The following is an 18,390-nucleotide window of genomic DNA, read 5'->3' as shown; positions in this document are numbered from 1 at the left end:
AAGAATTCAACTCAGTTCCTATAATAAAACCAAAAACCAAATAATAACCAAACCAAAACTGAGTTCTTTTTTTTTTTTAATTTAATAAAACTAAACTAAACAATACAATTCGAACTGACTTTTGGTTTTCTCGATCTTTTACTCTAAATAATGTCAAAACTCTCCAAAAATGATTTTTCAGAAAACTTAGTTTAAAAAGACTTCGAATTCTTTACCACCGACCCAATCATAACAATATGATTTTCACCTTCTATCAAATGCAAGTTTTACAAAAGCTTGACAAAATGGGTTATATATTTAAGCACATGTAAACCCTTTTTTGTTATAATTAAAGTTATCAGGATTAATTTCTGATTCCAACATCGATAACTCAATGCCACCCCACAACCTGACGGACCGCTCTTTGCTGAGGTTTACCAGGGTGGCGACACCTCCACCCTTAACATTGGAGCTACCGTGGTTCAAAGCTTCAGCCGTTTTCTATGACACCTCTGCTACTTCTTATAACGGTGGAGAGGAGTTGGTTGAATTTTATATGCGATTTACCTGGCCTGAGACATGAGGTTGTTCAAAGAACCCTAGATGACTTAAAGCAAATCAATAATAAATCATTTAATCATCTTGCATTGCACATACTAATGATCAATTGTCCAACTGAGAGAAAACAATGCACAACAAAATTCAACCTAAAACTGCAGGGCAAGAGGAAAGAAGATATAAAAATAGGATTATCATGAAATGAATTTTTCCTGTTGCTCTTGAAGAATTTTTGCCGAAGACTTGGCATCTATGTATAGCTTGCTTACTTCCTCAAGATCCGCCTAAAACCAAATACATAATAACGGATTTGCATTTACTCCTTGCATTGATGATAAGTAAACAATCATGAAAAACAGCTTCTTCTGAATATTTAATTACCTTGCATATGTTGTCTCGACCATTCATTTTTGCCACAATGCTAGCAGGTGATAACAGTTGAACTGCATGCCTGAAGAAACTGTAACATGTAAGTATGCTTCAAGTTGGAAAAGTGCAACTGATAGTGGAGTAAATCTATATTTTAAACCTGACCTTAAAGATGTGCTTTGTCCAATCTCTCCAAGGAACGCCAGACTTTCTTCATCCACAACCAGTTCTTCCACCTGTGCACGGATGGCTAAAATCTGCATACACCAAATAAGTGAAAATTTTGGCTGGGTTTTCATTTGATGCTTGCCACAGGTAACAAAATGCCGATGTCAAAAATTACATATAACCAGGCCATAACCTGTATCATTTCAGAAGGACCATAAATCTGTGTGCGGATGATCACCAATCTGTCCAATAAGTCAACAGGTATGCCATGAGGACTATTCATATCAGTACCCCTGCAAAAATGCATATTCATTTTTCACAAACTAGAATCAAACCAATCAGGCAATGCATAAGCAATGTAGAATATATTATAAAATATAAAAATTGACATAAGTTCCATCTTCATGTCAAAAAAGAAATCATGTTATAGAAAATATTCAACATTATGCAAGGAAAATGAACATGTAAAAACTATGCCAACCCAAAAATATAACAGCTGACATGAAATTTATCTTCAGGTATTCCCAGAAAAAAACAATCTTGCAGAAGATGACTCATTTTGATTCTTAAATTTCAAGCCTGGGACATTTATGCTAACCCTATCACTGTTCCTCAATTATGAGAGCCTAAATTCTGTATGAACATCTAAATTTTGTATCACATTTATGTTTCAATCTACCACTGCTCCTCAATTATGAGAGCCTAAATTCTGAATATATACAAGAAAAAATTGTCCCCAATAACCAAATCCCTTTAGGGATGATATTATTGTTGCATCAAGCTATTTCTGCATGCTATGATTTATGGAAAACAAGACTAAACCAATGACATTGTTTCATTATGATTAGAATAATAGCTCATCTTGTATTTGAGTTAAAGTTATATAGATGTAATTAAAAGAACAGACGATAAACCAAAAATTCATACGGCTCAGAAACAATTTTCATTACCTTACGTTACATATTCCTCTATTTGTAGCAAAAATTACTATTGGAGATAGTGAGCTCTCTAAAGCACGATTCAAGTATGAAAAACACTCCATGTCCAGCATATGAACCTGCAAATCATGACTTGGAAAGCATAAGCAAACCTGATGTGCAAATGTGCTTAACATGTGCACAGGTCATGATAAATATCTTTGATCTAAATATGTGCATGCACATAAACAGAAAATATATATTGTATCCTTGCATCTACGGACATGTATCATAAGCAGGAAAGAACTCAACCTCATCAATGAATAGAACTCCTGGGACAAGCTCTGCCACACCTTCATCAATATACCGGTTAACAACCTGGCACAAATAACATTGTCATTTCAATCAAAAGGCATGCCATTTTTCTAGCAAAGAATTTAGCCTAGAGGCCAAGTTCAAAATCCAAATCATAAGCTTGAACCAACTTGAATAACCAATCCATATGACTCTTAATGTCACGTCCATGCAGGATAGCTATAGCTTCTAGGGAGCATAAAATAAGCCACCAACTAGCTGAAGAGAGTTAAAAAGTAAGATTTAAACCACTAGGATTTGAGGATTTACTCAAACAAGAAGGGATGAAGAAAACATAAACCTATTATGGGAAACCATGGCAGGTAATGAAATTCAATCACATTAAAATTGCATCAATTCATCTGTTTCACTCTGGAGTTGTTCAATATTATGATTGGGGTGCAGAATGAGGTAAATCTCAATCTTTTCAATAAAGGCATATTGTTTTTTCTTTGCTTTTAAAATATTATGATCCTACCATTTTCTAAAACCACATAAAAAATACAAGCAAAATTCTAAAAACTTAACAAGAAAAATAAAATACATATAGAGTTAAGTGAAGTTTTGCAGGGCTCCTACTAATGGCTATTGCCCACAGAAATTATAGCATTGGTAAAAGGCTACTCCCCACAGATTGTCCACAAAAAAATCATCATATAGGTGGATGCCAAATGTGTTTGGAAAATAATACCTTATTTATTTCTTGTCGTAATTTGTCAGTGATTTCTGTCTTCCTGGGCTTCATCATCTGACCCATTAAAGACAAAATGTCTTGGCCCCCTTGAGGTCGTGCGTTAGCAGCATCCAAATCATGTAATGTTACATCCTGATGGTGAAGAAAATAGAAAGTTTCTTTTTGTTTTTTAATGAATTTCAGCATGGGTAGAAAACCAATAAATTTAGAACCAGAGAAAGGGAAATGACACCAAGCCCACCAAAGCATATTTGTAACATATCAGGCAAATGCAGAAGGCATCAAATTCATAGACTTGTTTTCCCTTGTTTCTTCATCAAGTGGGTTGCAACTCTTAAGCAAACAAATAACAGTTTGTAATTGGCAAAATGTTGGTAAGAAAATTCATAAAAGAATCCTCACTTCTCATATGAAATCAAAGGGACGATGATAACGGTCATTAATATATACAAACAAGACTTGTTGACAAAGTAGGAAAACGTCCAAGCCCATCAGTATAAAAATATAAGCAGAACCAAGTCTTCAAGGCCAAACAGGAAAAGCATAATATCAGTAGCGTCAAACCTGCACTATCTCCTTCTTTTTGTGAACTTCTCCTTTGGGAAGCGGCACATATTCTTCAGCTTCAAGGTCAAATTCTGTGGCAAAAGCATCACTTCTGCCCACCCTTTTAACGGCTCCACTATTTGCTTCAATATATATAACATCTCCAACAGCTACCTGCCAGTCAAATTAAAAACCTCACAAGATTTCAAATCGAAGCCAAAACTCTTAGGCAGATAAGAAACATAAACGTCGAAAAGGTCCCTAAGGAAAGAGACAAATATTTTAATACGCTATAGTGCCTCATACAGTTTAGAAAAAGCCAGAAAATAAAAACTTGAACAATCTTTTCCACATAATAATGCAGAGAAACTTAAAGGCTTACCTTTTCTTTAATCAAGGCATCATAAATTGTAGGGTCCAACTTCAGTTGCTTTGTTCCTTTGACAGTTTTCAATCCAATAATTACGTGGCTAATGCTTTTACCATAACCACCTGTTACGCTCTCTGTTTCTTCAGGAGAGAGTTCAGTAACCTGAAACAAGAACAGCCAGGATTCAGGGTCTATCCCAGCAGTCCAAAGAGAAAACAATCAAATAAAATCAGGGACAAAGAACTGCCATTAGGTGTAACTTACCTCTCCTTCATAGACCTCTTTATTTTCCTTGATGCGTAGACCAATAGCCCGTCGGAAGTTTTCCATCAAAACTTCAGTTTTCTTTACTTCTGAAGAGTATACTTCAGATCCAACCATTGGACAGAATGGAACCTGAAAATAATGTAAGAGGAATACATATAGAAAAAAATTGCCAATCCCTCCATAAGAACTGGCACACAATAATGCAAATTTCAAATGCATTCAAAAATAAAGGGAAAAGACAATGAGAACCTTGCTCCCAAGCTCTTGGGAAATTCCTAAGGCCAAAGCTGTTTTCCCAGTACCGGGAGGCCCAGCCAGCAAAAGTGCACGGCCAGCCATCTTTTTTTGCCTTATCATATCCACCACAAGACCAGCTGCTTCCCTTGCCTCTGCTTGCCCCACAAAACCTGCAGCCAAAGGAACGGCATTCCCGGTGGGCTGGTAAACAAAGGAAAAGAAATGCTCGTAAAGATTAGAAATTGGTCAAATTGGTAAGCATAGGTTTCAATTTTTCCAGTAAAAACAACAAGTGAATGAAAGCAAAAGATATGGTTCAGAATATATAAGCAAATTACTATGTTCTATCAATGAAACTTCATAGTGAAAATGCATGAAAAAAAACCACTTATTCAACTCATATATGCATTGAAAACTCATACAATTAACAAAAATCTACGCCTCAAAAGCCATCCAATTCTTTCCATAGTCCGTAATTGAGAATTAGTTGGTTCAATATTTATTATTATCTCCATTTCTGGACATTCAATTTCAGTTAAACTATATTTTTGTCCACTCTAAAACTGAAAAAGTATACCATTAACAACAAATTTCCAGTAATTGAATTAACAGTTGACTATTTAAGCTTAAAACCCTAAAACCAAGAAAAGGTAAATTTCCATGGCTCAAAAAAAAAACTTCAAAATGCTGACAATTACAACAATATTGCAGAAATACACTAAAATGCAAAACATTTAAGCTCAGAAAAAAAAAATTTAAAAAGGGGAGGAAGGAATGAAGAGAATACATCGAGACCAAGGCCTTTGATGTGAGTATGAGTAGCGATTCTTTGCTTTTTGGCCGTTGATTGAACCTCTTCTATCTTCATTTTATCCATCTATTTGTATTTTTTGGTTTGATCGTATAGAAGAAAAAGGAAGAAGCTTGAAAGCTTGAGGAGCGCTAGCGGCAGCAAAGAAACCTGGCTTTTTCGTCAAGAAATAAAGGTAAGGTTTTTCTTAAACCCTTCTCCATTTTGAGCAATGAAATGGTGGATTTATTTCCTTATATATTCTTTTTATAAATTTTAATCACTTACTTTACAATCATCTCTCAACCAAACCCTAATTACAGGGAGAAAATGTTAACATTACCAACAAAGGATTGAAGTCAGTACTTCTCTCAATTAAATTCGAGTTATTATTGTTCGAAAGATTTTATAATAAAGATGAATTATACATATATCACATAAAACTCACTACAATTGAAATTAATAAAGATGTGCATGTACAAATTATAATGTTTCCTATTTATTTAATTATTTTATTCTTTTTCTCGCTCAAATAGATATTTTATTAAAAATTAACTGATCGAATTGATTTAATTTGGTTAATCAGTCAATTAATCGATCTAATTCGGTCGAAGGTCGATTAATGATTTTTTAAAAGTTCAGTTATTGGTTAATTGATATAAAATCGGGTAATTAACCGAATTTAATAATTAATAATACAAATTATATGTAGTTTTAATTCGATCAAATAAACATTATCAATAAAAAATTGATATGTTTTATACTTGTTTTAACAAAAAAAATTTAATTTGATTAAAGGTTAAATGATTAAAAAATTAATTAATTCAATTAATACTAGTTTAATTCGATTAACTGTTGAGCTAAGCCCAGTTGGAGTAAAAGTTGCCTAAGATGAGAGGGTTGGTAGTTCTTGCTCCTCCAAATTCCGGCCTCTCCTTGTGGCATCTTTCCCTACATCAAAGATAGAAGAAATAAAAATATATATCATTAAACAATACAAAAATAACTTGAGAATTTGAGCAAAACATAATGATTAATGAGACTCATCAAAATATTTACCCAGAGATTAAATAAAAACCATTGCTAAATCATAAATAATACAAATATTTATTAGAAAAAATAAACAAATTTTAAAGTGGTGTCATTAACCTGCCGATATTTATCCAAAAAATATTCTTATACGATACAAAAGGTTGAAAAATCAAATTGCACAAAATACTCTTCAACAAAATTTGTTTGAAGAGTTTCCATTTGAACCTAAATTTGGTATTTGTGGCAGATAGACATTATGTATTTATTTCAGATTTTGCAGGCAAATGAAAAACAAAAAGCATGGAATCCATTTCCGAGGCTGAAGCAAAAAGCCAAATCCTTGATGCCACCAACCTACCGCTAGTCTTCAACCGTCCCTTTTTAAGATTTTAGGTTAAATCTGGGTTTTGGTCCTTTTACCATTATCAAATTTGTGATTTAGTTTTTCTAATTCAACCCTCTTACAGTTATGATATAATTAATCCAATTAACTATTCTAATTAAAAACAAATATTTCAATTGACGATGACGTCGACATAATTTTTTTTACTAGAAAGGATGCTTTTAGTAAAAATAAAAGGGAGCACTTTAATTAAAATAATTAATAAATTTAATTATTTAAACTAAACAATGACACTATAATAATGGACCAAATCATATTATATTATATTATATTAATTAAAATTTTATTTTTAAATTTAAACAGACCAAAACTAATAATTGGTAATTTTTTTTTTATCTCAGTGTTTCTCCATTTCTCTTTCGTACTAACTAATGGAATCCTCGTTAACACTAATCTTCAGCTAAAATTTGTTTAGCATTTTTGTTAACGTAATTTTTTAATTAAAATTACGTTTTATTATAACAATAATAATAACTTATAAAAATCATAATTTAGAATCCAAATAAAAGGTAAATAATTTGTGATTTATATGAAAAGTGAAAAGGTATTCAATTTAAACTTTTTTTTAGTTCAAAGGATGTGTTTCGTAAATTAAAAATTTAAGTGTTAAAAATTAAGTATTAAATTTTCACTATTAAATTATAAATACAAAATTTATATTAAAAAATTGTTTGATAAATTAGTATATATAAATATAGAATATAAATATATTGTTTAATAAAAATAAATATTAATTTTAAAATATTATTTAATTTTAAATTTTAGTCATATTAGTATAATATTTTATATTGTTATAAATAATTTTGGATAAAAGATATATATATATATATGACAATTTGATTATTTTATTTTCTTTTTATAAAAAATAATAATTTATTTTAAATTTTTAACAAAATAAAATCTAACTTAATATTTTCTACAAAATTTTCCATAAATAAAAAGTTGAAGTTAAATGATTTATTATTTATAATAATGATGTGGTATTATAAATAATAAGAATTTTAAAAAATCATTTTCCATGCATTTATTATGTATAATCTCACTGCTAAGCTGACAATTCAGCGACATGATGGAATCAGCTCCACTCCATTAAACAAACACCAAAAAGAAAGATAAACCCCAAATTCTCATTTTTACTCTATCCAAACCCTAGATTCAATCGTCGCCCATCTTCCCTCCGATGGCAAATTCAAAGAAACCGGGCGGTCTCCGCGAGATGCTGGAATCGATGTACTCTGTCATCGCTCTGCTCTTCATTTTAGTAGCCTGCGTCGAACTCTGCGACGCCGCCGCTGCTGTCGACGTCTACCGTCTAATCCAATACGACATGTCCGGTTCACCTTTCGGATCTCGATTCGCCGCCCTCAACCATCACGCCGCCTCCTTACATTTCCCTCCCGGTGTCGATCTTTCCAGAACCGTTCTCATCATCCCTCTACGTGAACTGAATATCACTTTCGTTCGAGGTTCACTTTCATTTCATCAATTTAACTTCTCTCTATTTTTAGTTCTTTATTTTAATTTCCTTTATTTTTTTTTATTGGCAGAATATATCAATCAAAAAAATCCGTTGGGAGGATTGTTAGTTTTGCTTCCTGAAGTACTTAGCTTTAAAACTGGAGGGAATAAGCAAGTTCATGAAAAAGAGAAAATGAAAATTTTATTGGCAGAGCTCGAGCGATTGCTTGTACATTCAAATATACCTGTGAGTATATAGAGACATATTAATATCTCTATTTTGATATAAGTTTCAGATCAATTTTGCAGTAGTTACTTTGTATTGAGATTGAAGTCTCCTTGTTGCCAACCTAATTTTCAGCAAGATCCGAACTCTGTTAATCTGACAGTTCACAAGTATTGCTTTTTGTTGCTTGAGACTGAATCGTGTTTAATGTCTTTTCCTTTATGTTATAATTCATTAACTTCACAATTGGCATGTTCTAATTGTGTTGCGATATTTTTGGGCCCTTGTTTACTGATAGGAATTGTATTAATGACTTTCCCTTCATGTTGTCATCATCTTTTGACTTAATGCATTTCTTTTTTGTGTAAATCATATATGTTACTGCATCGTTGTTATTTACACTGACATTTTCGTCTTTATCGAATTCAATTTATACCTTGTTTGAATTATTCAGCTTTTGATCCAAAAAACCTGCTGAGTCTAAAAGATTTAGGTTCCACATTCATGATCCATGCTTCCATCTTGAAAGAATGCCTGTAGTCTGTTATCAAGTAATTGAATGATTGGCAAATAGCATAAACCATGAAATTTCTTCTGACACATGCTTATTGATAACTTAGACACCAATAAATATTTAGGATTTGAGCCTACTTTTTTATTGCTATTCTTGCATCTTCAGTAAGACTTTTTCTTCGGAAAGTATTTATACTATGGTATATACTTAGGCCTCATCCTCATTGGTTTCCTGAAGCATGCCATCAATCTGTGTTCCACTTGTGCTTAGCTAGGGCAGACACTTTTACTACTCTATTTCTAAGTTCTCGTATGAGTTTTAGAATTGAAATCCAGCTAATAAGGTTTTTTTTTATTCCAAACTTAGTATTTGCTACTTGTCATTTACAGGGGAAAGACTGCCAGAAAAGAGAGAAAATTTTTCTACTACTCTCCTCTTGATTCTCTTTTGTCTACTTTATGCTTCAAATTCTTAACTTTATCGTGGGATTTTTCTACTGCAGTATCCTGTCTATTTTGCTTTTGAGAACGATGAAATTGATACTGTGTTGGCTGATATCAAGAAGAATGATTTGATGGGTCAGCCTGCTACTGCAACTACTGGCGGGTCAGTTGAAAGCTTTCTGTTATCATTTCAAAAATTGGGTTCTCTTGTTCTTAAAAGCTTGTCCCGTGATGTGTTCAGTTTGTTTTCTCATGAGTTGTTTTCGTGACACTTTTACCTTAACTGGAAAAGCACATGCTTCTGATCTGCCAGTTATTTCTCTGGGAAGGTGGAAAGGGTTTTGCAAAATGAAATAAATGTTTTTTTGGATTTCGCTTGTAATAAGCGTTCTTTTGAAACTGTTCCAGCAAAAGTCTACGGGGACATGACACTATCAAATTGTTCTGTAAGGATGCCCATTTGGTATTAGGAAATGGGTCTAATTTGCTTCTATTGAGGGAGAGAACATATTACTCCCTGATTTTATTTAAGTTGGAATGATCATTTTCTGAGGTGAAGGTGAAAACAAGCAATGCACTTGTGAACAAAATGGGGGTCCTACATTAATCTTTCTGCATTTTTCCTGGTTTAGTCTTTCTGTTGTTTCTTTTACCATGTTTGTGTATTTATGAATAAACATGACTCTACCTCTAATGCTTCTTTGCCCTTTCGTATTCTCTGGCTCATTTCTCTGTTGAGATTGGTAAGAAAATAATCCTGTTTTGTAATTATTCACATCATTTTCAACTCTTATTGTGTAATAATGCAGATACAAGTTTGTTATCCCAACAGCAGAACCTAAGAAAGTTGCATCTCCCACAATGACTAATATTCAGGTTTGTGTCAAGTTTTACTCTTCCAAGTGTAGGAAACGAGTTGCAACTGGTTACATTCACATAGTTTGTTTTAGCATTTGAAAAGAAACCCCTTTTATTGCATTCGAACTGTTGAGGCTGAGGTCAAGTTCAGTGTTGTTAAGGCATGTGCCTAGGTGCACCTGGGGCCTTTGTCTTAGAACCAGACAACACAAATGCCTCAGATCCTTTCAGACAAGACATATTTGATCAAGCACGCGTCTATTGTGTAATTGTGTTTTTTTAAGTCAATAGTTGGTAGAAGTCTGCATGATTGTAATTCTCTCTACTATTATTTATTTTCAGATTTTTTATTAACTATACCTTTACTAGTATGAAAGGGATAATATCAAACTCTCAACTTCTTGATGTTTGAGTGTTAAACAACAAATGTGGGACCAAAAAGAAACCATGTATATTGATTGACCAACAAAAAATAAGATAGTTTGGTATGTTTTATAAGATAAAGTGGACCTCTTTTTAGATTTTGAGGTCACGATTACATATCTTAAGCCTATCCTTTTATATATATGCATTGGCAAGTACAAAAACACATACATATTGCACCTTACATCTCTCTGGTGAGCACTTTTTTTGTGCCTTGCATCTCTGCCAATGTAACGGTTCTAACCCCTAGAGTCTGCCTTGTGGCCTTAACATACTCGCCAAGATAGTAGTAGTGATGTAAAAGATGGAACTTTATTGACTTCTTCCCCCCCCCCCCTTTTCTTTTCTTTTTTTTTTGGGGGGGTGGGGGGGGAGAGGGAATCAGGGGGTCTTGAAAGTTTCATGGTTTCCTTTTCATGCATTTCATGCCCCATCTTCATGTTATGTTTTTGTTTAGGAAGTTGTTTTGATATCAGATATTGGTATGTTTAAAATTTATTGTGCTAGATTTTACTCACTGCATGTGTTTTCGAGGAATCTTGAATATGCTATTAGTGGTGATTGCTACAAGTTTTCATTCTGATAGTTCTGCTCTGTTACAACAGGGGTGGTTGTCTGGATTAAAAACTGATGGAGATGCAAATCAACTTCCAACCATTGCTATTGTGGCATCTTATGATACATTTGGGGCTGCTCCTGTACGTATATTATAAAATTTAGTAAAGAAAATCATCTTCGATTATCGAAATGAACGTGTGAATTTTTTTATACATGTAGGCATTATCGGTGGGAAGTGACAGCAATGGAAGTGGCATTGTGGCTCTTCTTGAAATAGCAAGGTTATTCTCTCTTCTCTACTCAAATCCTAAGACAAGAGGAAGGTACAATTTACTTTTTGGCCTGACATCTGGCGGACCATATAACTACAATGGGACTCAGAAGGTGATTAGTCTTCCTTAGTGAACAGACTTTTGTTATCTCTCTCAAAAGGCTTGTATATCTTGTTGGCTAGCTACTTCTGCTATCAATTTTGGTTATCATGATCATATAAGTACCATATATGGTGCAGTGGCTTCGGAGTTTTGATCAACGTTTACGTGAGAGTATCGACTATGCTATTTGCTTAAATAGTATTGGTTCTTGGGATAATGAATTGTGGATTCATGTGTCCAAGCCTCCAGAGAATGCCTACATCAAGCAAATTTTTGAGGTAAGCTGGTAACATCCAGCAAAATAGGTTTTTAAGGCATTAAATGATATTTTCTTTTCATGCTTAGTAATCTAATACATAATGTTTATTGAAGGGTTTATCTAATGTAGCAGAGGAGTTGGACCTCAAAGTTGGCCTAAAGCACAAGAAAATAAATATTTCTAATCCTCGAGTAAGTTGATATACGCATGTTTCAATGTTTGATCCATCTTTGGGTATCATTTTCCGAAATGAACTTATTTTTAATGTGTTGATCAGTATATTTTATTGTCAATTTCATCTATGAGGAAGGTGATCATGGGCCGGGCCCAGACAAAATTTTAGGCCTGTTTTCTAGGCCCGAAATATGGGCCTAAAAATTTGTCCAAGCCCGGCCCGAAAGAAAATTGCTAAGCCTGAGTCCAGCCCGGCCTTGCCCATATTAAATTTTACAACACCAAAAAAGTATATATTTAATATATATTTGATTAAAAAGTATATTTGATTAAAAATAAAATATATATTTAATATATAATTCGGGTCGGGACCGGGCCAAAAAAGTTTTACCTGAGGCAAACGGGCCTCTTTTTTGTCCAAACCCAGATTTTGGGCCTATATTTTTACCCGAACCCTCCCATTTTTCAGGCCGGCCGTCTGGCCGGGCCGGGTAGCCCAACCCATGATCACCTCACTAAGAAATATAAATGAATTTATTTTTGTGGTTAATTATCTCCCCCCCCCCAAAAAAAAAGGAAAGGGAAAAGAAAAAAAGAACTTATTTTTGTGGTTTCTACCTTGTAGCAGTAATCCCTTTGTCCTTTATAATCTTTTTTTGTTCAATCCTTTGTCCTTTATAATCATGTGGCCTATTTGGGCAGAATATATTTTCTGGACAATGTTTAACTTGATATAAATGTGTTAAATCTGTTCTTTTTCCTGTTTCTGGTAACATTAGACTTTACAACATGACACACATGAAGGTGCACTAGATATATTTATGAGGACATTCTGTGCGTAAATATAAGAATGCTCTGTGTGCTTTGCATTTCTGCTGTTTAATAAGTAATAAAGCAGTTGAGCTGCTGTAGGTAGCATGGGAGCATGAACAGTTCTCAAGGCTGAGAGTCACTGCTGCCACTCTTTCTGAACTTTCTGTCACACCAGAACTCCTAGAAAGCACTGGTGGTCTGTTTGATACCAGGTCATATTTTCAAATCTAAGCCCTTATTAATCCAATTTTCAGTTGTGTGCGCGTGTGTTCGTGTGTTTGAGACTAGTTGCTGAGAGCATGACTCTTTTTGCAGACAATACGTAAATGAAACTGCAATTGTTAGAGGTGTGAAGCTAGTTGCTGAAAGTCTTGCGGTAAGATCATATGATTTGCTAGCATATTTTAATTATATAGTGTAAATTAATTACAATTATCTCAGTAGGATAGTAATAGTATTTTGTTTATTTTGATTATTGTTGAGATTTTAGTCTTTTGGACTTAGGAGTTAAGGGCCAAATATGCTCTTGTAAGGTAGTTGACTTGGGGGATGCTCATGTCAGAAGAGGAAGGGGAAAGACCAAATGAAGCATGTGTAGAAAGTATGAAAAGAACCATTCTTTTACTGGTCATAATTCTATATAGAGAACCTGACCAACTAGTCAGGAAAGGCTGTGTGTTGGTGGCTGCTGTTTTGTTATTTCATATGTATAGTAAGAGTATGTAGATAGTTGTTAATTTGTGTGTGAAGACATTAAGCTTTAATAATTGGCTTGGCAGGGCCATGTACTTTGTCTTCAAAATTGTCTTTCCTCTTTTTGCAGAGGCATATCTATGGCCACCAGGGAAAAAATATCCAAATTTTTGCAGATGAGAGCAGTTTGGCTGTCAATCCTGCCTATATACGATCTTGGCTGGATGTTTTATCACAAACACCTCGAGTAGCTCCATTTCTTTCAAAGGATGACCCTTTTGTCATGGCATTGAAAAAGGTTCATGCTCTAATCTTTTTCTTTGATCTTGTTTCTTTCTATAAGATTATGATTTGCACTTTTAAGGATTTTATGATTTTCCTTGAGAGTTGAATTTAGGTTAAAAGAATCAAAATGAAGGGAAAACAAAAATATGATAATTAAGATGCAGGGATTGTCGATGTCTTTGGTAAATACTTTTTTTGATGATAGGAACCCTTGCTTTGTGAAGAATAGTTGCATTTGCCATTACTCAAAAGCAGAATTAAAGAAGAAAGTATTTGTATTTCAACCTAGATCACTTCAGAACTTTTACTCTCTTCTACCAGTTTGATAAACTTTCATGTATCTCTGTTGGTAAATATAACTGAACAAGCTTTTGGATAGGGATTTAGGGTAAATGGTGAAGACACCGGAATGACTTGCTTTGTACTTTCTATCACTTTCAGTTCTGACTGCTTTTTGTTATGCTCAATGGCAGGAGTTAGCTGGTCATGTTGATGAAGTGAATGTGCAACATGAGACTCTTGAAGGGATTTTTACTTTCTATGATTCGACTAGCGCTAGGCTTAACATATATCAGGTATTTACCATGGTTACTTCCAACTGGTGAATATTTCATTTTTTTTCTTAGTTGTGCGACCTCTTTCTAATGATTGAATTAACTCTTATTTAATTATGTATTGGGAAAAGGGGGAGGGGGTGTTGTTAATACCTGGACCACTGACAGATTGGTTGAGACTGCATAATGACCGGTTTAAATGTGTTGTCACAGGTTGCTAGTGTAACCTTTGACTTGCTGTTACTCCTTGTGTTGGGATCTTATTTGATAGTGCTCTTCAGTTTTCTTGTCATCACAACTAGGGTAAACTCTTCGCTATCAAGAAAATCTTAACATTTATGTTAATGCTATATGCATATATTCACCTTTTTTACTACTTGTGTTTAGAACCAAAAGGACAAAACATTTATTTTAAAATGAAATGCTAATCCGATGACAATGCTGTTCTACAGGGTCTTGATGATCTAATCAGTTTATTTCGCCGACCCCCTTCTCGAAAGCTGAAAACTGCTTGATCGCTTATAAGCAAAAATGCATGGTATGAGTATGACTGGTTTTCTGATGTAGCATAAACTGAAATTTCTGAGGTTCTCAGGTTGTTCTCATTAATGATTTTGCTAGTTTAGTTATACTAGGGATTGTTTTAAATGTTGCTCCAAAATAGATGGTAGACGTTTATTTTTTCCAAAAATGAAATCAATCCAAATGTTGGAAATTTTTGGTCAGATCTATTCGAATGGTGAAATTTCAGAGAAATTAATAAGGGTTCTGCATAAATGGTGCAAAACTATCTGCAGGGTGAAGACATTTGTTGCCATGCATTTGATGGTGATTGAGATTTGGGGTTGATGATGGTATTTGAATTGGATTCTATGGTTGGTCCATGACCCTTGGACACTGAGGGTGTGCTTGGGGTGATCTCATAGTTACTACTGGGTGGATTAGATGCTTTGCTTATGCAATTTCATCCTTTACACATACATATTACATGGTATTTTTGGGGGGGATTTTAAGGTTAGAACATGAGATGCTATTCTAAATTGAACAAGCTACGCTGACCTAATAAAATTGTTAGAAATCTACCACCCAAGGGACAACCTTCTTAATTCAGTTGAGTCTTAATTTTCATCTATACTTAGGTGGGCTTCCTAATCGTTGTCAAGTTCAGAGTTTGGAATCAAGAATGAAAATGAAACTTGTTTTTAGTATATAAATTTGCTTAATCAAATGAATTGTTATGTTTCGATTCCTTCTTTTTTGGTCGAACATAATATTTCATTGAACCAAGAACTGGTCGAGTGAGGGGTTAGACTGGTGACATGTGATTTGTTTGGAATTGGTTAAGTTGGGTTAAAATTGGTTGAACTTGAATTGGTTTTTTTTGTTAAAAATACTTGTAATTTTATAAAATTCGACCAATCGAATTAGAAATAAGTGGTTAAAACTACCCGTTAGATTTTGAAATCCTGTTTATTCTCTCTCTTATTCAAATACAAACTAAATCGACTGTGGAATAAGACTACTGATACAATCTAATACCAGAATTTGTTGTCAAATAAGACTTTTGATACAATCTAACACCAGAAATTTGTTGCAATATTAGTGAGGCAATAGTCACGTGCTTCATTTGAGTGTGATCAGATTCTTACTGACATACAAAACATTTAGTGTCATCGATATATACCTAGTTCGTGCTACACGTGACCTTAGATACAACATTGACAACCGCTTTAAACTCAGCCCCGGCGGACTATTGTGCCGTTTTTTAGAAGACCAGCTGATTGGATACAGTGTTTATGCTGGTAGGTTCTCAATAGTTTTGCATGTACAAGCAAATATGGCTAATTGATTACTTATGTTAAACTAATAAAAAGTTGCATCATAAAGGTTGTTTTGTATGCGGACTTCTTCTAGACTTCTTCTAGTAGATGATCTAGAAGTAAAGTCCATAGTTCATGGAGTCACGGCAAGCAATTGACTCGATTATAATGTTATCTAAAGTCCCAGAGAGGAAGATAATTTGTATTGACTATCAAAGTAGGAGTAAATCTAAGTACAGACATAGATGTGTCAATATGGGACTTTAAAGTAGGTAAACCTTAACAGGTAGAAGTTAATTTTGTTTTTATAGTTTATCATTATAAATGATAAAAAAAAAAGTTAATTTTATATTTAATGGTCAACTATACGAATAGTCATTAAACTATGAGAGTGTTCCTATTTTATATTTAACATTATGGGTAAATTACGCTCAAAGTTACTAAATTATTAGTAAATTTATGTTTTGGTTATTCAACTTCAAAAAGTTACAAAATGGTCATTGAACTTTCGAAAGTTTTCATTTAAGTCATTGGACTATTAAAATCACTTTTGTATGCCTTTCTCTGTTTGTATCGTTTGTACCAATCGAAAGCTCTCATTCCCTTTCTCTTCTATGGTTTAATTTTTTTCATGAAACGACTTTGAACATCATGAATCTACGAACCAAAATTTAAACAACTTGGATCTAATGTATATTCTTCTACTCATTGATGGGTACAGGTCCACCATATCGATTGCTGAACCGTTGCTTAGAGCTCACTAGCTAGACTTTTTATTTTAAAAAAAACTTAATAGCTCAGTGATTTAAATAGAAACTTTCTAATAGTTTAATAGCTTAAATGAAAACTTTCAAATAGTTTAGGGACTATTTTGTAACCTTTTAAAATTGAGTGATCAAAACGTAAACTTACTAATAGTTTAGTAACATCGAGTGTAATTTACCCTAACATTATTCACACACTAGCAGCTCCATAATGATCCAGCCAGTGTAAGCTAGTGCAATTAGTACATGTTAGAATTTTTATCAATGTGAATAAACAATACATTTTCATATAATAGATATTCAGAATATCTATCTGCATCCGCCTTAAATTTATAGTGGGTATTAATTTTAAAATTTGAATTCGAATATTATTCGAATTTGCAATACCTGAACCCGTAAAAAGCAGTCAAAATATCTTTAGGTATCCAAATATGCAATTTGAATTCTCATCCGTACACTAGCCAATATGGCCGGAACCAGTGCGGAACTAACTGCATTGGGTGGAATGCAAATCAAATCAACACACCCAAGGAAGCTGCCGACATTTTCAAGTACGTCATTCAAATGAAGCCAGATTTCAGATTTTGGTTCAAAATAAAGCAAACCGAAAAATTAAGCCTATTGGTGACCTAGGCCTGTCCATGCCACAGCTAAGGTATGTGAAAGAAAACCAATTTTTATGATTTCTTACTAGATTAGATTTTGGGATTATGGCTTTGTATAAATTCTGTTCTCAGTTCAAACAAATGAGAGTCTTAATTTTTGAAGTAAAATCTAGAATTAAAGGTTTTGATGGGTTTTAGAAAAATAATGTTAAGGTTTAGAAAAGTTGCCCAATCACATTTCATAAACCTTAGTTTATAAATAAAATGGGTTTTTATGTAGTTTAAAGCAAGTTCATGTGGGTTTGTGATGGTATGGTCTGTCTATATACAAGGATGTTCGAAACTCAAAATATGTTTTGGTGAAATTTTATGGTCCTTGGGTGAAAGCATGGTAATGCCTCGACCCGATTTTCCCATGGTCAGTAGGTGCTTATTGATGCCGATACACCAAGAAAATTCTTGGATACAGCAACAAATTCATGTATATTTCTATTAAAGATTGCCCTGTGGTAACTTTAATAATACATGAGATGTTTTTCATTGAGTTAATGTTACACACTCAAAATTGATTTAATTATTTACTCTTTATAAAACTTTGTTAAGTTAAATTGATGGTCGAAATAATCATTTATTAATATGTGTAGTTTCTTTATGTGATTATAAATTCACGTATTAATTAGATAAATTATAATGTTATTACAATTTGCATTATTGATGGAAAAGAGTCGAACAACATTGCTTGAGCTATGTAAATGCAAACATAAATAATTCTTTGTAGAAGCACCATAAAGAGCTATATGATTGTTTAGGGAAATTGAATACACTTTGGGTCATGTTATCGGAAACACAACAATATGAACAATAAAATTTTGCACATAAAAATTG

General features: G+C 33.4%; 2 protein-coding genes across 2 annotated transcripts; one reads left to right on the top strand and one right to left on the bottom strand.

Annotated features, from left to right (window-relative positions):
* Positions 1-601: 601 nt before the first annotated feature.
* Positions 602-5,729, bottom strand: LOC107891536 (ruvB-like protein 1). Its single transcript, XM_016816368.2, has 12 exons — positions 5,247-5,729; positions 4,472-4,660; positions 4,220-4,351; positions 3,968-4,117; positions 3,604-3,759; positions 3,037-3,171; positions 2,304-2,369; positions 2,025-2,131; positions 1,268-1,367; positions 1,072-1,163; positions 919-988; positions 602-821 (listed from the first exon to the last, which is right to left on the bottom strand). The coding sequence occupies exons 1-12, from the start codon at positions 5,334-5,336 to the stop codon at positions 732-734; spliced, it is 1,377 nt and encodes a 458-aa protein (XP_016671857.1). The 5' UTR covers positions 5,337-5,729; the 3' UTR covers positions 602-731.
* Positions 5,730-7,708: 1,979 nt separating this feature from the next.
* LOC107891535 (nicalin-1) lies at positions 7,709-15,041 on the top strand. The gene is made up of 14 exons (XM_041100556.1): positions 7,709-8,150; positions 8,232-8,389; positions 9,385-9,488; positions 10,135-10,201; positions 11,212-11,304; positions 11,384-11,548; positions 11,676-11,816; positions 11,911-11,988; positions 12,884-12,996; positions 13,100-13,160; positions 13,608-13,775; positions 14,236-14,337; positions 14,530-14,619; positions 14,769-15,041. Exons 1-14 carry the CDS (start codon positions 7,865-7,867, stop codon positions 14,829-14,831), a joined length of 1,689 nt encoding a protein of 562 aa, XP_040956490.1. The 5' UTR covers positions 7,709-7,864; the 3' UTR covers positions 14,832-15,041.
* The last annotated feature ends 3,349 nt before the right edge of the window (positions 15,042-18,390 follow it).

Source organism: Gossypium hirsutum, chromosome D09 (genome assembly GCF_007990345.1).
Source record: "Gossypium hirsutum isolate 1008001.06 chromosome D09, Gossypium_hirsutum_v2.1, whole genome shotgun sequence".
NCBI lineage: Eukaryota > Viridiplantae > Streptophyta > Magnoliopsida > Malvales > Malvaceae > Gossypium > Gossypium hirsutum.
Note: the sequence above shows the minus strand (reverse complement) of the source record. Positions and strands in the feature narration are given on the sequence as shown.